The sequence below is a fragment of the Callithrix jacchus genome, chromosome 7 (assembly GCF_049354715.1).
Source record: "Callithrix jacchus isolate 240 chromosome 7, calJac240_pri, whole genome shotgun sequence".
Taxonomy (NCBI): domain Eukaryota; kingdom Metazoa; phylum Chordata; class Mammalia; order Primates; family Cebidae; genus Callithrix; species Callithrix jacchus.
Genome location: NC_133508.1, coordinates 81,696,834 through 81,720,327, shown reverse-complemented (window position 1 = coordinate 81,720,327; position 23,494 = coordinate 81,696,834). Strand labels below are relative to the sequence as shown.

At 49.3% G+C, this 23,494-nt stretch overlaps 2 protein-coding genes and 1 pseudogene across 6 annotated transcripts; 2 read left to right on the top strand and 1 right to left on the bottom strand.

The window, feature by feature from the left end:
• Positions 1 to 66: 66 nt before the first annotated feature.
• Positions 67 to 3,424, bottom strand: UROD (uroporphyrinogen decarboxylase). 5 transcript variants are annotated; one of them, XM_002750749.6, is made up of 10 exons: positions 3,341 to 3,424; positions 2,622 to 2,734; positions 2,426 to 2,505; positions 2,290 to 2,352; positions 1,862 to 2,059; positions 1,573 to 1,734; positions 1,057 to 1,194; positions 795 to 895; positions 633 to 699; positions 67 to 305 (listed from the first exon to the last, which is right to left on the bottom strand). In XM_002750749.6, the coding sequence occupies exons 1-10, from the start codon at positions 3,358 to 3,360 to the stop codon at positions 144 to 146; spliced, it is 1,104 nt and encodes a 367-aa protein (XP_002750795.2). In that variant the 5' UTR covers positions 3,361 to 3,424; the 3' UTR covers positions 67 to 143. The 5 variants fall into 5 exon arrangements, with proteins under 5 accessions (XP_002750795.2, XP_035107155.1, XP_078187683.1 ...); XM_035251264.3 differs by lacking the exon at positions 2,426 to 2,505 and having other exon boundaries at positions 2,622 to 2,778; XM_078331557.1 differs by lacking the exon at positions 1,573 to 1,734.
• Positions 3,425 to 4,374: 950 nt separating this feature from the next.
• HECTD3 (HECT domain E3 ubiquitin protein ligase 3) lies at positions 4,375 to 12,986 on the top strand. The gene is made up of 21 exons (XM_002807001.7): positions 4,375 to 4,811; positions 4,994 to 5,154; positions 5,390 to 5,482; positions 5,561 to 5,696; positions 6,000 to 6,115; positions 6,201 to 6,314; positions 6,457 to 6,539; positions 6,981 to 7,146; positions 7,365 to 7,446; positions 8,090 to 8,272; positions 8,413 to 8,465; positions 8,624 to 8,688; positions 8,844 to 8,947; positions 9,181 to 9,300; positions 9,414 to 9,503; positions 10,730 to 10,936; positions 11,156 to 11,285; positions 11,394 to 11,468; positions 11,599 to 11,680; positions 11,796 to 11,867; positions 11,961 to 12,986. The coding sequence occupies exons 1-21, from the start codon at positions 4,443 to 4,445 to the stop codon at positions 12,043 to 12,045; spliced, it is 2,586 nt and encodes an 861-aa protein (XP_002807047.1). The 5' UTR covers positions 4,375 to 4,442; the 3' UTR covers positions 12,046 to 12,986.
• A 9,235-nt stretch (positions 12,987 to 22,221) lies between these two features.
• LOC144576987 (peptidyl-prolyl cis-trans isomerase A pseudogene) lies at positions 22,222 to 22,975 on the top strand (annotated as a pseudogene).
• The last annotated feature ends 519 nt before the right edge of the window (positions 22,976 to 23,494 follow it).

The window sequence follows — 23,494 nt, the reverse complement described above, 5'->3', positions numbered from 1 at the left end:
AGGAACAGAGGCTAAGAAGGAACTGAGGATATGGGCAAGTCTTTCACAAACAAAACTACACAATAGTTCAACTCTGAAACTTTTATTGTCCTAGAAATGATCAATCATCTATGTAAGTGGTACTTGAGGGTAAATGTATGCACTCAGTTCTGTCGAAGCAGACGTGAGTGTCTATGCACAGCATCCACAAAGGCCCCCACGTGCTCTGGGTCCATGTCAGGATAAAGCCCATGGCCCAGGTTGGCAATGTAGCGTTGTGGCCCAAAGTCATCCAGCATCTGCTTCACCAGCTGTCCAATCTCCTCCTGGGGGACCAATAGGGCACTGGCTACAAGAGGGCCAGGAAGCCTCTGTCCTCCCTATACATACTAGTGACAAATGCATATATAGGCATGCTTCTACTCAGTGTTAACTCATTCATTCGATAAAATTTATCAGATGCCTAGTATGGGCCAGGCATGAAGCATAAACACAAATGAACAGCAACAAAAAGTCCAGCCTTGCTAGGGCTTATGTTGTACATACAGTGTAGAAGAGGACAGACAGGCATTAAAAAAGTACACACAGAATAATACAACCATATCCACAGGACTGCACAGAAACTCAAGACGCAGAGAGGCCCTGGCTGTTACCTCAGATGCATACAGGGCACAGGGGTCCAGGTTGCCCTGCAGTGTCACCGTCTTCCCCACACGCTCCCTGGAAGCAAAGCCAGTGCCACATTCTAGTAACTGCATACATGGCAGCTCCCCACCCTCACCTCAACCTCAAGGCCTCACCCTTCCATGGCTTACCGGGCTTTCTTTGGGGCCACTGTCCAGTCAAGCCCAACCACCTCATAGCCAGCTTGGGCCAGCTCCTCCAAGGCAAAATGCCCATCCTTAGCAAAGATGATCTGCAAAAAAGCAGATCCCGGGCTACAGAGGGCCTTGCTACCACCACTAATTTTTCTTGGCTGTACCTCTGCGCTGCCCTCCAGTGGTCACTCCAGTCCATGCAGGACTTAGCCTGAAAGCTCCACAGGCTCACCTTCACTCAACCCATCCCAGTCCTCACCATGGGCACTGGTGCCAGGCCTGCTTCCTGCAACCTGGCCTTCACTCGCTTGGCCACATCACGGATGTAGGGCAATGCAAACTTGTTGAAGAGATGTGGGCCAAGATGCCCTGCATGGGACTCAAACAGCTGCAATGCCTACAGGTAGGGTATGGTGAAGAGAAACGTAACACAAAGAGGAAGCACGTCAGGCCCCACATACAAAATCCACCTCAATTTTCCCCAGATGGCTTCAATCCCTGATACGGCCTGAACTTATAAATCCAGTTCCAATAAAATAAAAATAGTAGTAAGTTATACTTTCTTTACATCCCAGCACTAGCTTTGGTCTCTGAATACTCAGAGCATTAAGCCCCACTGCCAGTGTTAGCATGAGCTTGGCTGCTCAGCTAGATTACTGGAGGCCAAGGTTCTTTCATGCCTGGCATTAAGACTGCCCTCTCAGGTTTAGGACACTCTTGCTTCTGGTCCTTAAAGACCAAATTCCAGCCTATTTGTCTCTCTCTCAGGACTCACCTGGGCACCAGCTACCACTTGTCCTACCAGATATGGGATCAGAGCATCAGTGAGGATGCGAAGCAGCTGGTGACTGGCCTGAGGTCTCTGATAGAGCCAGCGCTTGGCCTGAGCCATGGTGCTTGAGCCACCACCCTCAACCATGTATGCCATCAGGGTCCACTACAGAAGGATAGAAAGATGGTGTCATAAGTGCAGAAGCCAGACTGATTACTTCCTTCCTTTGTCTACCCCAGATCTGCCAGAGTGATCTCCCCATGCTCCCAGTCCCTGCCCTGTCCCACATTACTGGGGCACCAGCAAAGCCAATCAGCGGCACACGTCCAGCCAGTCGTTGTCGGGTAAGGGTGATGGCTTGGAACACATAGCCTAGCTCAGAGGCTACCACTGTTGGATCCCGTAGGCGCTCTAGGTCCCGCTCTTCTCTTAATGGCTCTGGGAAGCTGGGTCCTTTGCCAGGTACCATGGTCACCTCCATGCCCAGTGCCTGGATGGGGAGAAAACATCTGCGTTCCCAAAATGGAACTCCAGGAGGAAAGATTCTGTTCAGCCCATTCCAGGAGAAGGAAAATAATAAAACTGCCAAACTCATCTCTTTCAACCTTAGTTTTTCCCTCCATCCAGTTAGGATAAGTGCTTATTTTGAAACTTCACTGGACTAATAGGATTTTCAAGGGGTCCTTGGATTATATTTCAGGTTCAGGTTTGAGTGGGTACCTGGGGTACAACAAGGATGTCGGAGAAAATGATGGCAGCATCCAGAGGGAAGCGACGCAGTGGCTGTAAGAAACAGGAGACAGGTTGCTAGGTGACAAGGTGAAGGCATAATTTCCCTCTTTTGTGGACCCCTCACCTGCAGAGTCAGTTCACAGCAGGCCTCAGGAGAACGACAAGTGCTGAAAAAGTCCTGGGCTGCCCGGGTTTCCCTAAACTCTGGAGACAGAGGGAAGACGGGGCTCAGCCTTGAGGCCCTCCAGAGTCCTTCCCTGCCCCTCGAAAACTTTTCACCCTCCTAAGTTTTATCTAGGTTTTCAGGCCCTGACTCTCACCTGGTAAGTAACGGCCTGCCTGGCGCATGCACCAAACGGGAGTGTAGTCTGTTTCCTCTCCCCAGGCTGCTCGCAGGAATGTGTCATTCTTCAGCTCCGGAAAACCCTTAAGTCTGGCGATCAGGTGGGGGGTGGGGGTAGGTGTCAGTATGCTAGGCTGAAGGTTGGGGAAAGGGCAGGTTCATAAGGCCGATTCAGTCCAGGACCGCTATCTACCTCCTCCAGGCCACCCGTTCCGCCGCCTCTCTGCCTATCAGGTGGTGCACAAACGCTAGAAGGGCCCGCGCTGGGGCCTCTTCTCTCAACTTAGTACTTACTCTCTCAAGCTCGAAGCAACTAGAGGGACTGGGGGTAGGGAATGAAGGCCCAGTAAGGATAGTCTGGGGGTCTTCGGACTAGAGTCTCAGAAACAGGGTTATCAGTGGGCTGGTTCATGGGCTGACAGATTCCCCAGGGTGGGAGATAGTCAAAGAGAGATCAAAGTTGATGGTCCCAGAATGGAAATCCTGGTTGGAAATTCTGAAGCATCCCTTGAATTAAGGCCCCTGGGATGAAGGTCTCAAAAATCCATGGTTTTAGGATTTAGGATCCCAGCTAACGGAGTTCACGTTGAGAGAGCTCCAGGGTGGGGAAAGGGGAGTACACGGATAGAGCCCTGAGTTGAAATGCTCAAATTAGACGCCCAGCTAATTTGACACCGCGTGCTCTGGAGAACTCACCCCAACCCGTTCGCTTCCATGGTTAGCTGTAACTGCGAGCTCAATCCTCAATTTAACCTGAATCTGAGCCGGCCTCCCTGGTCTAGGCTCCGCCCCTTTCTGGAGGGCACTAAGGGCGTCGCCATGTTGAAGATCACATGATCAGACTCCAGCGACAGCTCCTGGGCTGCCCTGGCTGCCGCCCGTAGGACCCCTACCTTTTTTCACCGTAAAGTCTGCTGTAGCGACGCAACAACAAACGCCCAAAAGAAAGAACTCCGCTATAACTACATCTTACAGTGATATGAAGTATTTGTTCTCATTTGATGGTCTGAGTATGCCGGAGGCTTGGCGCAAGTCCCACTCACGATTTTAACAGTCTTATCCAACCAGGCATATTGAGGATGATGGAACCAGGCTGTACAGGAAACTGAAATCATCATGTACTTATATTACCCATTAAGAGCCTGGACCTGTAGTAGGTGCAGAGGTTAGCTCTCTGCTCAAGACAGCTTCGGCATTTAAGGAACTACAAGACTTCTGGGGAAACAGAAATCAGCAATCACATTAAAATGAATAATGATCACCAGTGGTCTTGGGATTAGGAGTGACAACCAGGGTCAACCCAAATAACTCAAAACGCCTGTCAGTGGCAGGAGAAAGGGCCATTCTCTCAAACATTTTAGTCACACCATCCATAGGACAGGGAGTCTAGCTGATTTTAAAACGACTCGTTGGAGGTGGGAGGAAAAACAGCCGGCCGAAGGACCAGAAAAATGACTATTGCAATGATCCAGGTTAGATAGAATGGTGACTTGAATAAGGGTAGTAGCAATAGAAATTAAACGGTAGCAGCAAGGAAATGGAGAAAGGGAGATCAATCAGGTAGAAATCACCGATCTTGGGTTTAGTCGGCTGGGTTAGGGTGGCACAGAGGTAGGTAATATGGTTGAGTGTAGGAGTACACAGGGCAATACTGTGAGAGCTGGGGCGCGCTTTGTCCAGAACATACGGTAAGGCTGGCCAAAGGCGGGGCAGGGCGTGGTGGGAAGCTCAGTCGGCAGTCGCGCCAGCTATTCCCCAGGCAGGGTCGCCCCTAGGCGCTGCCCTCCGCTACTTCGTCATGGCGGGTCCCGGCCCGGGCGCGGCGCTGGAGTCACCGCGGCAGCTGCTGGGCCGAGTGCGCTTCTTGGCGGAGGCAGCGCGGAACCTCCGCGCCGGGCGGCCGCTGCCGGCAGCGCTGGCTTTCGTGCCGCGAGAGGTGCTCTACAAGCTTTACAAGGACCCGGCGGGACCGTCGCGCGTGCTCCTGCCCGTGTGGGAGGCAGAGGGCTCGGGGCTGCGTGTGGGCGCCGCAGGCCCAGCCCCAGCTACCAGTTCCGGGCCCCTCCGCGCCGCTCGCGACAGCATCGAGCTCCGGCGGGGCGCCTGCGTGCGCACCACGGGCGAGGAGCTGTGCAATGGCCACGGGCTTTGGGTGAAGCTGACCAAGGTGCGCTCTGCCCTGCCCAGGACCCTGTAAAAGACCCCCTGGACCAGAGAAACCTCTGGCTGTTTCCCTTTCCTCCCCTGTATTGAGTTGGGATTGCGTTCGGTGCCCTTTGCCCTGGGCTGGGCAGGGCGGGCGGCTAGGCAGTTCCCTGACAGTTGCGCCCATCCGGCGCGTCCCGGCAGGAGCAGCTGGCAGAGCACCTGGGCGACTGCGAGCTGCAGGAAGGCTGGCTGCTGGTGTGCCGCCCGGCGGAGGGCGGAGCCCGCCTGGTACCCATCGACACTCCTGAACACCTCCAGCGGCAGCAGCAGCTCTTTGGCGTGGATTATCGGCCAGTGCTCAGGTCCTGCACATGTCACATGGCGGGGCCAGGAGGGCTTGGGAACACTTCAGCCACAGCCTGGGGTGGGTGGGATACTGGAGCCGAGGCAGCCTTAAGAACAGTAAGGGGCGGGACGTGAAGGGGGCTCGGGTGGGGTGTCTGGAGGCGGGGAGATAGTGCCCTGGAGAAGGCCTGGAGCTAATGTCCTGCTGCCTGCTGATGCCTCCCCATCCTACTCCCTACTCTCTGCCCACAGGTGGGAACAGGTGGTGGACCTGACATACTCACATCGCCTGGGATCGAGACCTCAGCCTGCAGAGGCATACGCAGAAGCTGTACAAAGGCTACTGTGAGTGAGATGGAATGGGGTGGGGAGGAAGGAGCTCTGCTTCTGGGCCCAGTCTAATAGGGGCTTGGGGTTGCTTAGCTATGTACCCCCGACATGGACCTACGAGTGCGACGAGGACCTGATCCACTTCTTGTATGACCACCTGGGCAAGGAGGATGAGAACCTTGGTAGCGTGAAGCAGTATGTGGAGAGCATAGACGTTTCCTCCTACACGGTGGGTGCTGGGGCTCCTCCCACCCCAGGCAAAATATAGTCACACCCCTCAAGGCTAGATCCAGAAAGAACTTCCACTTCCAGGCCAGGACCAAAACAGAGTGTCCACGGGCCACACTCAGTTCAGCTCCCCATCTTAGAAGTATATAGGAACCCCTACACACCCACCGGCCCCCCCATCCCATACCAGTTGTTCTTTAGCCCAGCTTCACTATGCTTTCTCTCTGATGCTCCTGGCCCAGAGCACAAGCCTTGCGCAGGGAGGGAGGGTAACTGCTGACTCCACCTCTCTGCCCCTGCCCAGGAGGAGTTCAATGTGTCCTGCCTGACAGACAGTAATGCTGATACCTACTGGGAGAGTGATGGGTCCCAGTGCCAGCACTGGGTACGGCTTACCATGAAGAAGGGCACCATTGTCAAGTGAGTAGGCTCTGGGCAGGACAGGATGGGTGAGCCATGTGACTGTGGGTTCACAAAGACCCATGTTCACACTCTGACCCTTCAGGAAGTTGCTACTCACGGTCGATACCACAGATGACAACTTTATGCCTAAGCGGGTGGTAGTCTATGGGGGCGAAGGAGACAACCTAAAGAAGCTGAGTGACGTGAGCATTGACGAGTGAGCAGGCTGGCCTGGGGAGGGAAGTAGGGTGTGTTCCAAGCCTGGCCCAGCTTGGAAGCCTAAGTTTGAGTGAGATTCCAGCAATCTCTGAAGGCTTGAGACAGGGAGTATCTGCAGTGCCTCACACTCATCTCCTCAGGACCCTGATCGGGGATGTCTGTGTCCTGGAAGACATGACTGTCCACCTCCCAATCATCGAGATTCGCATCGTGGAGTGCCGAGGTGAAGCTTAAGACTATAAGGAGGGAAAGAGAGCCCAGTGTGGAGATGGGGCAAACAGACAGTGAGTGTGGAAAGAAGAGGATGGGCTTGGAGCTGGGGTGAAGGTGATGCTGAACTAACTCCAGGATTTGAAGCTTTGGAGCCTCAGCTAGGTGGGACGTGCCAGGTGTAGGCCTACCTTAAAGCCATACAGGTGGTTGGGCTCACCTGGAAGAGGAACTGAGTTGGGACCCTTAGGCATCCCACCATTATAGTGGTAGACAGAGGAATCAGCAGGAATAGATAAATTAGAATTGGGTGGTAGAAGGTCATCTTCAAGGTCCTGAGTTACTAAGGGCTAAGAGTGACAAAAGGCTGAGCATCCAAGGAGCCATTCCCAGGCCTGAGGTGCAAGGAGGCAGCAGGTGCCATAAATGACCTCACTCTGACCCCTTCCCCTAGATGATGGGATTGATGTTCGTCTCCGAGGAGTGAAGATCAAGTCGTCTAGACAGCGGGAACTAGGGTTAAATGCAGACCTGTTCCAGCCGACTTGTCTGGTGCGATATCCACGCCTGGAAGGCACCGACCCGGAAGTACTGTACCGCAGAGCTGTCCTCCTGCAGAGGTGGCTGTGGTCCTGGACCTGTGGGCCCTTCCCTTCCCCCTACATTGAGCCTTGCGTGTGTGCATGGATGAAGTCCCCAAGGTCTCATAGTGTAGGCTGTTCAAGGGCCAGAGTACCCCCCAGGTCCTGTCTTCTCCTGTCCCTGTGTGTTGGGGAGTTGGGGATCTTACACGTATGCCAAACTTAAGCTGTAGTCAATCTTTACCTACCCATGCCAGATTCATCAAGATCCTCGATAGTGTCCTGCACCACCTGGTACCTGCCTGGGACCACACACTGGGCACCTTCAGTGAGATTAAGGTGAGCCAACCCACCCAGTGCTGGTCTTGGCAGTGCATTCCGCCTTCCTGCTCATGTAGTTGTTCATTCTTTAGCAGAATTCCTAAAACCTCTAGGGCAAGACCTTTGCTAGGTCTGGGAACATAGGAAGAAAGTCAGAACAAATGGTCCAAATTTAGTATTTGGGAGGCTGTTCCCCATATGAGTGTGTGGAATGCCCAAGGGCTATTGACAGCACAGGCAGGGCAGGTTACAGGATAGGTACATAGTGGGAGTTACCAGCAGTTCAAGATGACCTGGGAAAAGTGCGCAGGAAGGCATGAGTGTGACAGAGGAAAGAGGGTGGGAGGATGTGGGCAGGAGGCAGGTCCTGGTTGCAGAGGGCCCTGTGGGCTAGGCTGTGAAGCAAGGACTTTGTCCCAGGGTAGTAGAGCTATTGGAAAGGTGGTAAGCAAGGTAATGACAATATTAGATTTTTTGTTGTTGTTGTTTTAAAAAGCTCCCCCGCTGGTGGCTGAACTAAGGAAGGGACTGGAGACAAGGACAGGGATGGACTAGACTTAGACTGAAATGATAGAATTGAATACAGGCAGAGAGGAAAGTTCCAGGGCCTGGACAGAGGCTGACTGCCACTCATCCTGCTCTGACCACCTCTCCTCACTAGCAAGTGAAGCAGTTCCTACTGCTGTCCCGCCAGCGGCCCGGCCTGGTGGCTCAGTGCCTGCGTGACTCGGAGAGCAGCAAGCCCAGCTTCATGCCACGCCTATACATCAACCGCCGCCTTGCCATGGAACACCGTGCCTGCCCCTCTCGAGACCCTGCCTGCAAGAATGCGGTCTTCACCCAGGTCTGGACCACCTAGGGTCAGACTGAAATAGGACCAGTCAAGGGCCAAGGCCAGGAGGGACCTGAACAAGGTCTTTGGGCAAGTATGGGGCCAGGTCTTGACATACTTTCCTATGACTCCCTTTTCCTCCTTGCCCCCAGGTATATGAAGGCCTCAAGCCCTCTGACAAATATGAAAAGCCCCTGGATTACAGGTATGGCATGAGAGTGAAGGACTTACTCCGGACACACACAACCACACACTGCTCCAGGCACCCCTTGCCATGACAGCTTTTCCCAGTGGTCTCTGGGCTGATGAATTACCCTGTACCCTGGCCCCACATGATGACAGATCTGCGCACATTTTTTGCAGGTGGCCCATGCGTTATGATCAGTGGTGGGAGTGTAAATTCATTGCAGAAGGCATCATTGACCAAGGTGAGGCCCTGAGGGAAGATGACAAGGGTCCTGCTTGCTGCCCTATTAAAGTGATAGAGGATTTTCACCAGCTAATAATAATAGGGGGCCTATTCATTACCCCATTATGGGAGTTGGGCTCTTGAGTACCCAGCTGAGGGCATCTGTCATTTCAGGGGGTGGTTTCCGGGATAGCCTGGCAGATATGTCAGAAGAGCTGTGCCCTAGCTCGGCAGATACCCCTGTGCCTCTGCCCTTCTTTGTGCGCACAGCCAACCAGGTAATCTCCCTTTTCATCACTGCAAACCTCTCAGGTGCCAGATTGAGTGAGAAAGCGGGCAGAGGAGGGACTGAGTTGCTCAGGGCAACCTCTGGGCAGACAGGGAGAGGAGGAGCCACTGTACATTTAGAGGGATCATTTAGGATCCCCAGTGGAAAATGTTTAGGGAAGTTTTTGGGGTAGGAGAGTAGGGTGTATTTCATGTCAGGGTGATAGCTCTGTCTCTGGGGCAGGGCAATGGCACTGGTGAGGCCCGGGACATGTATGTGCCCAACCCCTCCTGCCGAGACTTTGCCAAGTATGAATGGATTGGACAGCTGATGGGGGCTGCCCTTCGGGGCAAGGAGTTCCTGGTGAGTAGCCTTATCCATACCTCCATCCAACCAGCCCTGGCCCCTGAAAGGAGGGGCCAGCCAAACCTGGGCAGCTCAGAGTAAGAAGTCAGTGGGGAGTGTTTGTCACACAGGTCCTGGCCCTGCCTGGTTTTGTGTGGAAGCAGCTTTCTGGTGAGGAGGTGAGCTGGAGCAAGGACTTCCCAGCTGTGGACTCTGTGCTGGTGAGTAGGACCTGGAACCAGTGTTTCCTCTGCCCAGTCCCTAAAGGTTGGTCCTCCCTAAGGCTGTTCTGTACCTTGTTCTTCCACCATACAAAAGATCCCTCTCCAATCCCGTCTACTCCCATGGCTTCAACTACTGTCTCTATACTCATGACCCCTAAAATCCTGAATTCTAGCCCCAGCCTTTCCTAAGCTTGGGGTCATATATGCATCTATATCCTGGACATTTGCCCCAAGATGACATTTCAGGCTCACTGTATTCTTTACCTTTTCCCAAGACTATTCCCCTCTAGGGCTTCTGCCTCAGAAGGGCGCCATGTCCCACTCCTCTCCAAAGCCCACAGGATCATCCTTCTCCTTTGTCCCCACATTGTTTTGTTGTTGTTGTTGTTTTTGGGACAGAGTCTCGCTCTGTCGCCCAGGCTGGAGTGCAGTGGCGTGATCTTGGCTCGCTGCAACCTCCACCTCCCACGTTCAAGCGATTCTTCTACCTCAGGCTCCTGAGTAGCTGGAATTACAGGTGCACGCCACCATGCCCAGCTAATTTTTGTATATTTAGTAGAGACAGGGTTTTACCATGTTGGTCAGGCTGATCTGAAACTCCTGACCTTGCGATTCTCTCACCTTGGCCTCCCAAAGTCTTAAGTCTCCCTCTGTAATCTAGCTACTTCTCCCATATCACTACTATTTCCCTGCCTGATTGAGCCACCTTTTCTCCTGAGCTAACTGCTTACTAAAAAACTGGTGTCCCTGTCTCCATTCTTACCCATTTGGACTCCATGCAGCCAGAGTAATTCATTTCACTCTCATTTATCATTGATGGCTCGACCCTAGGCTTAGGATAGAATGCAGAATCTGTAAAGGCCTGACATGAACCTGTATCTTGGTTTACGTTCAGACCTTAGCCAAACAGATTCCTAAGGCCTTTTGCTCTTTCCAGCCTTCTCCAAGATGTATTCTCTCCTAACTTTGCTTATGGCCCAGCCATCATTTGGGTCTCGGCTGAGATGCTGTTTCCCACAGGATGCCTCCTCTGGCCTCCAAGGCTGATTAGGTGTTGTCTTGATGCTTTAACAGCTCCTTCCTTGCTGATACCCTCTTTCCCTGCTGCCTGCAGGGGCACTGCCTTGCCTGGCTCTCTCTGCTTGCCTGTGAGCATCTTGAGGAAAGACAGGGACCGTCTCCACAATGAAAAGATTGTCTCCCTGCCTCTCTCCAACCCCCAGGTGAAGCTCCTGGAAGTGATGGATGGAATGGACAAGGAGACGTTTGAGTTCAAATTTGGGAAGGAGCTAACATTCACCACTGTACTGAGTGACCAACAGGTGGTGGAGCTGATCCCTGGGGGTGCAGGCATCGTTGTGGGTTATGAGGACCGTTCTCGTTTCATCCAACTGGTCCAGAAAGCACGGCTAGAGGAGAGCAAGGAGCAGGTAGTACCCAGAGGCCAGTAGAACAGAGAGATTTGGCCCCTCCTGAGACCCAGCCCCTGGGAGCTAGAGCGCAGCGTGTAGGCCACCAGTACTCCAAGAAATCTGGCCCCCACCATTCCTCAGTGCCACCTTCCTGCTGCTCAGAGTGTACAGATGCCCCACAGTGTAAGACAGGAGTTGTGCCCTCTTCCTCAGCCAAGACTTTTACCCACTCCCCAGGTGGCAGCTATGCAGGCAGGTCTGCTGAAGGTGGTGCCACAGGCTGTGCTGGACTTGCTGACCTGGCAAGAGTTGGAGAAGAAAGTGTGTGGGGATCCAGAGGTCACTGTGGATGCTCTGCGCAAGCTCAGTGAGTTCCCCAAGGCGAGGCAGGGCAGGGCAGCACAGCACAGGGATTGGGGCTCAAGGACTGGGCAGGATGAAACCCAGGAATGAATATTGGCCTTATCTCCACTAGCCCGGTTTGAGGACTTTGAGCCGTCTGACACGCGGGTGCAGTATTTCTGGGAGGCGCTGAACAACTTCACCAATGGTCAGTGGAGGAGGGCAGGGTGACATCTGGGTTTGGACTCCACTGCTGGGACACAGAGGCAGGGTAGAAGTTGTAGACCTTCCCTCACCATCCACCCTGATGGTGGGCACTGATTTCCTTCTCCCTCCAGAGGACCGGAGCCGCTTCCTGCGCTTTGTTACAGGCCGCAGCCGCCTGCCAGCACGGATCTACATCTACCCCGACAAGCTGGGGTGAGTGCTGGAGGGAGGCCTGAAGGTGCTGTGGCCACCCTCTGTCCTCCCTCCCCACATACAACACGTGTGCCCCAACACATCTTCCTGACGTATGGTCCTTCAATGCCGCCAGCTATGAGACCACAGACGCACTGCCTGAGTCTTCCACCTGCTCCAGCACCCTCTTCCTGCCACATTATGCCAGGTGAGTTTTTTCTTAGGCTAAAGTTGGGGCCCAGGGGATTCTCATCACCCCTGGTAGTGATGGAGGGGTCTGACCAAGTCCCCATTCCTGCAGTGCAAAGGTATGCGAGGAGAAGCTGCGCTACGCAGCCTACAACTGTGTGGCCATCGACACTGACATGAGCCCTTGGGAAGAGTGAGGTGTGCCGCAGACTGTGGGCCCGGCAGAACTACACAGGTCCCTCTTGACCAGGGCGAAGACACCTTCCCTGCCCCAGTTTGAGTCTGTTTTCATGATTTGAGCTGACGTGCTTGGCAAAATTCCGTGTGCCCTGCTCCTGTGTGCAGTTGCAATGGGGGCAGCTGGTGTGGTCAGGTGAACACTAGTGGCCCAGCCCCACAGACCCACAAGCCCTACCTGTGCTGGGGCTTGCTTCCCGAGATATTTCACTTCTTGAGAGGGAATCTTCCACAAGCCCAGCATAAGCTGCCAGGCCTGAGCTACTTGAAGGGGGCCATCTAGGTCCCCAACACGTGGACTTTGCCTCCATTTTCAGCTCCCTTTTTTCTCCTATTTTCTCTCTGGCTTTCTTCAGCCATGACTCAAAACTAAAAACACTGAAGGTTGATGGAGGCCATCTCCAAGCAGGGAGCCTGGGATGGGCAGAGAGTGATGGCTAAACTCCTTTGTCACCTGGCTCCAAGAAGGAAGCAGTAGCTGAGCACCTGCCCTCACATACTGCTCTTTTCCTCCTCTCCTTCCATACTGGAGATGTGAGCTCTGTTCTTCCAACCTAGTCTCAACAAAGTGCCACCACCTTCCCTGGCTTAGAACCCACATCCACTCAATGTGAACTCTTTACTACCACACGACCTCTCCATATTCATCACTTCTGTATCACTTCAGCCTGACTCCATCTGCTCTTTCACCCCCAAGATTTTGCACAGGTTGAGGCCAATTATGTACTTTTGAAATCTGTAATAGCTCCCCTTTCCCCAACTCTAAAGCCTGGACCTCAAACCTGCTCCTAGAGCTATGCATGCCCCTACCCCAGTTGACCATTCTCCCTTCACGGCCTCCATGACACTCCATGAAAAGAAGTTCTTGCATACTGGAAAGTTGAATAAATAGATGAATTCATTCCTTCAGAATGTGTTTATTGGGCCCTGGGCTTAGGCACAGGGATCAGAAAGAGAAATCGACGTTAATGCCCTGCTAGGAGCCAAGAAGATTAATGTTAAGTGTGAGTAGTAGGGCTTCTCAGTGACAAATGCTGCACAGTTACACATCTGGAGCTGAGCAAGGGACATAAGGGCCCCACTGCCCAGAAAAGGGAAACCAAACAGAAGCTCCTGGCATTTTCTGGCATGGATATGGTGATTTGGAGGATGGAAGTCCACTTCTGGAACCAACTGGGCAGAAGAATTTGACATCATAGAAGACAGAGATTTGGGAGGGCTGACAAACCAGCCAAGTCAGGGTTGTTGACAGAAGTCAAGTCCGTAGCATCTTTATTACCCTGCCCCCAGCCCCCTAGCTAAGGTGCAGTATTTTTGGTTTTTGTTTAGGTCTCTGTTGCCTAGGCTGGCATGCAATGGTGCAATCACGGCTCACTCCAGCCTGGGCCTCCTCGGCTCAAGTGGTCCTTCCACCTCAGCTTCCTGAGTAGCTGGGACCACAAATATGCCACCACTTCTAGCTAATTTTTTGCAGAGATGGGGTTTTCCCTATGTTAAGCAGGTTGTTCTCGAACTCCTGGCCTGAGGCATTCTCCCACCTCAGCCTCCCAAAGTGCTAGGATTATAGCCCTGAGTGGTCTTCAAGAACAGGTACCTGGGGCCAGGCATGGTGGCTTACACCTGGAATCCCAGCACTTTGGGAGGCTGAGGCAGGCGGATCACTTGAGCCTAGGAGTTTGAGACCAGCCTAGCCAACCTGGTGAAACCCTCTCTCTACTAAAAATACAAAAATTAGCCAGTTTGGTGATGTGTGCCTGTGGTGCCAGCTACTTGGGAGACTGAAGCAGGAGGATCACTTGAGCCTGGGAGGTGGAGGTTGCAGTGATCCAAGATCATACAACTGCACTCCAGCCTGGGTGACAGTGAGACCCTGTATCAAAAAAGAAAAGGAATATCTGGGAGAACCCTATGTATGAACAGTACCCCTACACCCCCACAGTGGGCAGTCATGCCCTCAAGCACAGCCCCAGGGTCCTAGTCGCAGAGTCAAGGTACAATGTGAGACCTTGTGGTGGCTGATTGCACAGAGAAGTGGCTTGCATAGTCCCGCCCTGGCAACTCTTCCCCTCCTTGTCCTTTAGGGTGCGCCCTGATGCTGCCCTAGTTGGGAAACTACTGTGCAAGGAGTTGATCTCCTCTGTCCATTGTATGTACCCCGAGGCCTATCCCAAAACACTGAACTTAAAACAGCTGAGTCTCAGCTGTCACCGCCCCCCGCCCCCCCATCCCCCTGCACCTTGGGTGGTGAACCCCCTTTCCTCCCAGGGAGCAGAAGGGACAGGAACCCCTGAGGCTGCCACCCTCACCCAGCTCTGCTCTTCCCAGGTTAGAGGTGTGCCTCTCCCTTCTCTCCCCTCAGGAGAGGGCTCTGGCCATGTGCACCTACAGGAAGTAGTCTGTTTCTGTTTCTGGTATGGTCACATGAATACTTTAGTCCCTCTTTCACTCACTGTATATTTTGTAGCCTGCATTTTATTTAACCCCTCATTCATTAATTCATTCTGTAAACTAATAGGCATCAAGCACCTAGGTCAGGCACTAAACTAGGTGAATGGATAAAATCGTGGCTAAAGCAGTGGTAATTTTAGCCCTCATGGGATTTAAACTCTAATGGGAAAGATATATATAAACAAAGAGTTGCATAAACAACAGTTAACAACATTTGTGTAAAAGCCACAAAGAATGAAAATTGTTAAGAGGACAAAATAGGATCATTCTAACTAATGCAGCTCAATGAAATGCAAAGTTCCTAAGGCATGTAACTGAACACAAAGGCCAACTGAGAAGCCTATTGAGTACTGTGTTGCTGGAGTGTAAAGGGAAGAGAGAAATGAGACTCCAGCCTTATAAGGCCAGTTTTAGGATTTTATAATGAACAGCCATGAGGGGTTAAGCAAGAAAGTGACATAACTATATTTGCTTTTGGTGGCTGTGTAGAGAAGGGGTTAAGAAGGAGACAGGTGGCAGGGATTAATCAAAGCAGGAAATGGTGACTGGGACAAGGGGCACTTATTTTAACTTTATTTATTTATTTGATACAGTGTCTCCCTATGTTGCCCAGGCTGAAGGGCAGTGGCACGATCTTGGCTTACTACAACCTCTGCCTCCCAGGTTCAAATGATTCTCCTTGTCCCAGCGTCCCAAGTAACTGGGATTGCAGGTGTCTGCCATCATGCCCAGCCAATTTTTGTATTTTTACTGGAGGCAGGGTTTCACCATATGGCCAGGCTGGTCTCGAACTCCTGACCTCAGGTGATCCACCCGCCTCAGCCTCCCAAAGTGCTGGGATTACAGGCTTGAGCCACTGCACCCAGCCAATTTGTATTTATTTTAAACCCTCTGCAGATGGACATTAAGATTGTTCACAAATTTTCAATACTGAAAACTACAGATGTTGCAATCAACATCCTCATGCATATACCATTGCATTATCTACCTATTTTCTTAGAATAACTTCTTAAAATCACTTCATTGAGAAACTGCCCTATAGGAAGGATGAATCAATTTTCAATCCCTCTAGTGTCTATTTCCTAAACTCTCACCACCCTTGAGCATTAACACTTACAAATGTTTGTTGACAATTTTTGTTCACATTTTTCAGTATGCTGAAAAATGGTAAAATTGTTATGTTTTATTTACTATATCAAACCATTATTTTTCTTCTTTATGAGCTACTCTTCATATATTTTTGTCCATTTTTCTGTTGTTTTTATTATATTTTATTGATTTGTATTAACCTTTACATGGTACTAAAATAATAAAAGCTTGGTAGTTGCTGATCATCCTCTTAGTAAAGCGCTGTGATAAGTAACATACATTTATTATCTTGCTTTATCTTTTCAACTCTGTGAAGTAAGTACTATTATTATGCCGTTTTCCACATGAGAAACCTAGAGCAATGAGGAATTAAATTACTTGCCCAGGATAAGTGGTTAAGTGATGGAGATCAGGATGGTGGTCTGCCAGCTCCAAAGCCTGCTTACTTAGTATGTAAGGTGTTATGTCCTACCCCCTTTACAGATGTTTTCATAGCCTGTCCTTTCCCTTTTAATTTCATGTATGTTCATTTCTAATGTAAAAAGTTCAAAACTTTTTTCATAATTTATTTTTGTTAGGATTTTTTTTTTAGACAGGGTCACTCTTTCCTTCAGACTGGAGTGCAGTGGAATGATCTTGGATCACTGCAACCTCCACCTTAAGGCCAAGCGATCCTCCTACCTTAGCCTCCCAAGTACCTGGGACTACAGCCATGCACCACCACACCCAGCTAACTTTTTTTCTTTTTTTTGTAGAGATACAGTCTCGCCATATTGCCCAGGGTAGTCTTGAACTCCTGGGCTCAAGCAGTCCACCTGCTTCAGCCTCCCAAAGTGCTGGGAGGCATAAGCTACCATGCCTGGCCAATAATTTTTTATTTTTGTGGGTACATAGTAGGGTACATATTTATGGGGTATAGATGTTTTGATACAGGCATGCAATGTGTTATGATCACATCACGGTAAATGGGGGTATCCATCCTCTCAGGCATTTATTCTTTGTGTTGCAAACAATCCAATTATACCTTTTTGTTTTGTTTTGTTTTTTGAGACAGTCTTGCACTGCAGGCTGGAGTGCAGGGACACAGTCTTGGCTCACTGCAACCTCCCTCCTCCCAGGTTCAAGTGATTCTCCCACCTCAGCCTCCCAAGTAGCTGGGACTACAGGTGCCAGCCACCTTTTCTAGCTAATTTTTGTATTTTTAATAGAGATGGGGTTTCACCATGTTGGCCAGGCTGGTCTCGAACTCCTGACCTCAGGTGATTCCCCCCACCTTGACCTCCCAAAGTGCTGGGATTACAGGTGTGAGCCACTATGCCTGGCCTCTTTTATCTGTTTTTAAAAGTACAACTAAAGTATTATTGACTATAGTCACCCTGTTGTGCTGTCAAACACAAGGCATTACTCACTTATTCCAACTATTTTTTGTACCCATTAACCACCCTCATTTCCCCCTAATCCCCCCACTACCCTTCCCAGACTCTGGTAATCATCCTTCTACTCTTATCTCCATGGGATCAATTATTTTGATTTTTAGACCTCAAAATTTTTATGAATTCAACATTTTTTCTTTGTGGAAGAACCCATATATTGGATATATACCATGGGGAGGCAATATGCTGTTGTGTACTAGTTAGGAGCACATTCTCTGGAGTCAGCTTGACTATATCCATATTCTGGCTATGCCACATACTAGCTGTTGACCATGAGCAAGTTGCTTAACCTTCTGTGCCTCAGATTCCACCTTTAAATTTTATTTATTATTATTTTTTTGAGATCGAGTTTGCTCTTGTTGCCCAGGCTGTAGTGCAATGGCGCCATCTCGGCTCACTGCAACCTCTGCCTCCCAGGTTCAAGCCATTCTCCTGCTACTCAGCCTCCTGAGTAGCTGGGATTACAGGTATGTGTCACCACCCCCGGCCAATTTTGTATTTTTAGTAGAGATGGGGTTTCTCCATGTTGGTCAGGGTGGTCTCGAACTCCTGACCTCAGGTGATCTGCCAGGCTTGGCCTCCCAAAGTGCTAGGATTACAGGCGTAAGCCACCACTCCCAGCCTTAAATTTTTTAATTAATTATTTTTCATTGACAATAATTTTACATAAGGGGCAAAATAGGATTTTTGGTCTATATATACATTGCACAAAGGGTCATTCAGTTAACATATTCATCATCTTACAACTAACCATTTTTTTGGCAAGAATGTTAAAAATCTATTCTTTTGGCAATTTTGAAATGTACATTTTTATTGACTGTGGTCACCATGCAGTGCAATAGATCACTAAAACCTATTCCTGCAGTCTTACTGAGATTTTGTACCCTTCGATCAACAACTTCCTTTACAACCCCTTAGCCCTCTCTGCTACTATGAAACAGAGCCTGGGGGACAGAGTGAGACCTTGTCTAAAAAAATGGTCTTAATGCTCATGGCTCCTATGATATCAGTTTAAAAAAAATAGTCCTAATAAAAATAAGGCCTGTAATCCAGCACTTTGGGAGGTCAAGGTGGCAGATCACTTGAGGTCAGGAGTTCAAGAGCAGCCTGGCCAACATGGTAAAACCCTGTCTCTACTAAATACAAAAATTAGCTGGGCATGGTGGTGGGTGTCTGTAGTCCCAGCTACTCAGGAGGCTGAGGCAGGAGAATTGCTTGAACCCGGGAGGCAGAGGTTGCAAGTGCTGGCATTACAGTTGTGAGCCACTGTGCCTGGCCAAAGTCAACTTCTTTAAGATTTCACATATAAGTGAGATCATAAGGTGTTTACCTCTTTGTGCCTAGCTTATTTCACTTAGCTTAATGTTCTCCAGTTCCATCCATGTTGTTACAAATGACAGAAGATCTTTCCTTTTAGATCTGTATAATATTCCGGGGTGTGTGTGTGTGTGTGTGCGCGCACACGCGTGTACTGTTTATCCACTGATACACACTTAGGTTGCTTCCTTGACTATTGAATAATGCTGAAATGAACGTAGGAGTTCAGATATCTCTTCAACATTCCGATTTCAATTTCTTTGGATATATACCCAGATGTGGGATTGCTGGATCATAAGGTAATTCTTTCTGAGTGTTAACGGTTTTCGGGTTTTGTTTGTTTGTTGAGAAAAGGTCTCATTCTGTTTCCCACTCTGGAGTGCAGTGGTACAATCTAGGCTCACTGCAACCTCCACCTCCTGGGCTTAAGCTATCCTCTGACCTTGGCCTCCCAAAGTTCTGGGATTCAAGTGTGAGCCACTGTGCTGGGCTCCAATTTAAAAAACAAGGGAAAAATCAGCCAGTTGAAAAGTCGTTTTCAATAAAGGAGAAAAAATCACCAAATTGATTAAATCACTTATTCTTTATTCATTTGTATTTTATTTATTTATTTATTTATTTATTTTTTTGAGACGGAGTTTCACTTTTGTTACCCAGGTTGGAGTGCAATGGCACGATCTCGGCTCACTGCAACCTCCGCCTCCTGGGTTCAGGCAATTCTCCTGCCTCAGCCTCCTGAGTAGCTGGGATTATAGGCACATGCCACCATGCCCGGCTGATTTTTTGTATTTTTAGTAGAGACGGGGTTTCACCACGTTGACCAGGATGGTCTTGATCTCTTGACCTCTTGATCCACCCGCCTCGGCCTCCCAAAGTGCTGGGATTACAGGCGTGAACCACCGCGTCTGGCCAAATCACTTTTTAAAAAAATTTTATTCACCAGTTTAGAGCATGAATGCCCCAATTCTGACCTTTAAAACCACCAATGAAGAAAATTCTGCGTGCTTGAAAAGAAATACTAAAGTTCTAATTAATGAAGACTCTTTCCAAGCTCCTTTTGTTAAATACTGTAGCATCATTTTATCTCTAACTTATCATGGATCTTTTGAGCAGTTACTGGGCTTACATACCAAAATAAAATGCAAAGCTGGATGTGGTGGCTCATGCCTGTAATTCTAGTTCTTTGGGAGGCTGAGGCAGGGAAGGAGGGATCTCTTGAGCCCAGGAATTTGAAACCAGCCTGGGCAAAATAGTGAGCCCTTGCCCCTACAAAAAAATTTTTTTTGATTAACCAGGCAAGGTGGCAGGTGCCTGTAGTCACAGCCACTCTGGTGACTGAGGTGGGAAGATCACTTAAGCCCAGCAGGTCAAGGCTGCCGTGAGCTGTGATCATGCCAGTGCACTTGAGCCTGGGTGACAGAGTGAGACCCTATCTCAATCAATCAATAAAATGCAAATATTTTAGTATGTGCAAGTGTTTGCCAAAGTGGAATTTTTTTTATTTTATCTTTCATTCACTACTCTAAAAACAATAATTCTCTGCCCCACTGACAAGTCTCTGGCCAAATGGAGTAGATGAATATTGTGAGGTGGCCAGCAAATTCCCAGAGAGATCTTTAGCAGACCGTGGGAAGAGTGTTAGCGAGCCAAGGCCCAAATTTTGAAAGGTTTCTTTTGTCTTTTACAGTTAAGAGAGCTTGGCCTTGTTAAATTATTCCCCCACCACATATGAACACACAAACACACACACACATATATATGCACAAATCTCCCTTAGAGAATAATTGCTGTAAAGAGGAAACAAACATTTTAGGGAATACCCTGTATTTAATAAGCATTTATTAAGTATTTCCTGTGTACTTAATAAATAATAATAATAATAAGCATGGGGCTAGGCATGGATAATAATATGGATTGACAGTGAGGAGGAAAGTTCAGGGTAAGAGATGTTGTCAGTGACCTGGCTCTCAACCCAGTTTTCCCACCACCAAATGGGAAGTCAAGGGAAAATAAATGAGATTTCAGTTCATCCAATATTATTCATTTAGCATGTCCCAAGTTCTATGCTAGGTCCTGGGGAGAGAGGAACAAATAAGATAAAGCACTTATCTTCAAGGGGCTCCTAGTGTGATAGAGAAGACATGGAAAAAAGGATGACAATCTTTTTTTTTTGAGATAGAGTCTTGCTCTGTCGCCAGGCTGGAGTGCAGTGGTATGATCTCGGCTCACTGCAACCTCCACCTCCCAGGTTCAAACGATTCTCTGCCTCTGCCTCTCCCGAGTAGCTGGGACTACAGGTGTGTGACACCACACCTGGCTAATTTTTTGTATTTTAGTAAAGACAGGGTTTCACAACATTGGCCAGGAGGTCTTTTATCTCCTGACTTTGTGATCTGCCTGCATTGGCCTCCTGAAGTGCTGGGATTACAGGCATGAGCCACAGCACCCTGTGAGGGTGACAGTCTTTTATGAGTGCCATAATGTAAGTACTAGAAGCAGTAAGAACCAGGAGGAATCCATAAGGCAGAAGTTCTTCAAATGTGCTCCATGGGTTCCTGGGAATTCCTAAGACCCTTTCAAGGGATCTGTCAGGTCAGAACTATTTTCATAATAATATTAAAATATATTTACCATTTTCATCATATTGATATTTGCATTGATGGTGCCAAAGCAATGGTAGGTAAAACTTCTGGTGCTTTATTGAGCATGAATCAAAGCAGTGGCACCAAACTATACTAATAGTCATTTTATTTTATTTATTTATTTATTTTCTTTTTGAGACGGAGTTTCGCTCTTGTTACCCAGGCTGGAGTGCAATGGCGCGATCTCGGTTCAAACTTCTCCTGCCTCAGCCTCCTGAGTAGCTGGGACTACAGGCGTGCACCACCATGCCCAGCTAATTTTTGTATTTTTAGTAGAGACGGGGGTTTCACCTTGTTGACCAGGATGGTCTCGGTCTCTTGACCTTGTGATCCACCCGCCTCGGCCTCCCAAAGTGCTGGGATTATAGGCGTAAGCCACCGCGCCCGGCCAATAGTCATTTTATTTTTTAGTGCCTCAGGCTTGCACTGTGGCACTAAAAAATAAATATAAAATAAAAATAAACAATAAACATTAAGGCCAGGCAGAGTGGCTTACCCCTGTAATCCCAACACTTTGGAAAGCTGAAATGGGAGGATCCCTTGAGCTGAGGAAGCAGAGGTTGCAGCATGCCAAGATCATGCCACTGCACTCCAGCCTGGTCAACAGAGCAAGACCCTGTCTCAAAGAAAAAAAAAATGGCCAGGCACGATGGCTCATGCCTGTAATTCCAGCACTTTGGGAGGCAGAGACAGGTGGATCACTTGAGGTCAGGAGTTAGACAAGCCTGACCAACATAGTGAAAACCCCGTCTCCACTAAAAATACAAAAATTAGATGGATGGCGCATGCCTGTAATCCCAGCTACTCAAGAGGCTGAGGCAGAATTGCCTGAAACTGGGAGGTGGCGGGTGCAGTGAGCCGAGATCATGCCACTGTACTTGAGCCTGGGCAACATAGTGAGACTCTGTCTCAAAAATAAATAAATAAAGTCAGTTACACTTAAAGTCTTTAGTAAATTATATTAGTTTTATTAAATCATGGCCTGAGTACATGTCTCTCTCTCGCTCTCTTTTCTTTTTTTCCTTTTGAGACTAAGTCTCATTCTCTGTGGCACAATCTCAGCTCACTGCAACCTCCGCCTCTCGGGTTTAAGCAATTCTCCTGCCTCAGCCTGTTGAGTAGCTGGGACTACAGGCACATGCCACCATGCCCAGCTAATTTTTGTATTTTTGGTAGAGAGGGTGTTTCACTATGTTGCCCAGACTCGTCTCAAACTCCTGGGCCTAAGGGATCCACCCACCTTGCTTCCCAAAGTGCTGGGATTACAAGAATGAGCCACCACCCCTGGCCTATTACTGTTTTGTTAAAAACAGGGTCTTGGCTGCCACCAGGAGCCCCTTATAAGCCATGGTCAACCCCACGTTCTTTGACATGGCTGTCGATGGTGAGCCCTTGGGCTGTGTCTCTTTTGAGCTGTTTGCAGACAAGATTCCAAAGACAGCAGACTTTAATGCTCTGAGCACTGGAGAGAAGGGATTTGGCTATAAAGGTTCCTGCTTTCAAAGAATTATTCCAGGGTTTATGTGTCAGGGTGGTGACTTCACATGCTATAATGGCACTGGTGGCAAGTCCATCTATGGGGAGAAATTTGATGATGAAAACTTCATCATAAAGTATACAGATCCTGGCATTTTGTCCATGGCAAATACTGGACTCAACACAAATGGTTTCCAGTTTTTTATCTGCGCTGCCAAGACTAAGTGGCTGGATGGTAAGCATGTGGTCTTCAGCAAAGTGAAGGCATGAATATTGTGGAGGCCATGGAGCTCTTTGGGTCCAGGAATGGCAAGACCAGCAAGATCACCATTGCTGACTATGGACAACTCTAAAGTTTGATTTGTGTTTTATCTTAACCACCAGACCATTCCTTCCGCAGCTCAGGGAAGCACCCCTCCATTCCATTTGCTCAGAGTATCCTAGAATCTTTATGCTTTCACTGCAGTTCCCTTTGGGTTCCATGTTTTCCTTGTGCCCTTCCATGCCTAACTGGATTGCAGAGTTAAGTTTATGATTATGAAATCAAAACAAAACAAAAAAACAGGGTCACATTCTGTTACCTAGTTAGGAATACAGTGGCCGGATCATGGCTCACAACAGCCTCGAACTCCTGGGCTCAAGCGATCCTCCCGTTTCAGCTTCCCGGGCAGCTGGGACTACAGACACACACCACCATGCCAGGCTAATTTTTATTTTTATAGAGACGGGAGTTTCGTTCGCCCAGGCTGATCTGAAACGCCCGGCCTGAAGCAATCCTCCCACCTGGGGTTCCCAAATTGCTGGGATTACAGGCGTGAGCCACCGTGGCCAGCCGCTCCCAGTTTTGATAGCTAAAGTTAACGTGAGTGGCGATGTTATACGTCTTACAAATAGGAAGCCCCGGCAACCCCTGCAAGAGCATTTGGTGATTTTTTTTCACTCGCAAACCAAAATTGCGTCTCCGAATGAGCGGTCTTTCACAGAATGGACTTGGAGCCAGGTCC

Coding starts and splice junctions, on each gene's coding strand:
- UROD (XM_002750749.6), bottom strand. CDS start 3,360: ATGGAAGCGAACGGGTTGGG. Junction 2,506..2,621: donor GGCAGGCCGTTACTTACCAG/GTGAGAGTCAGG, acceptor CTCTGTCTCCAG/AGTTTAGGGAAACCCGGGCA. Junction 2,060..2,289: donor ACATCCTTGTTGTACCCCAG/GTACCCACTCAA, acceptor CTCCCCATCCAG/GCACTGGGCATGGAGGTGAC.
- HECTD3 (XM_002807001.7), top strand. CDS start 4,443: ATGGCGGGTCCCGGCCCGGGCGCGGCGCTGGAGTCACCGCGGCAGCTG. Junction 6,540..6,980: donor TCGCATCGTGGAGTGCCGAG/GTGAAGCTTAAG, acceptor CCCTTCCCCTAG/ATGATGGGATTGATGTTCGT. Junction 8,273..8,412: donor AGAATGCGGTCTTCACCCAG/GTCTGGACCACC, acceptor CCTTGCCCCCAG/GTATATGAAGGCCTCAAGCC.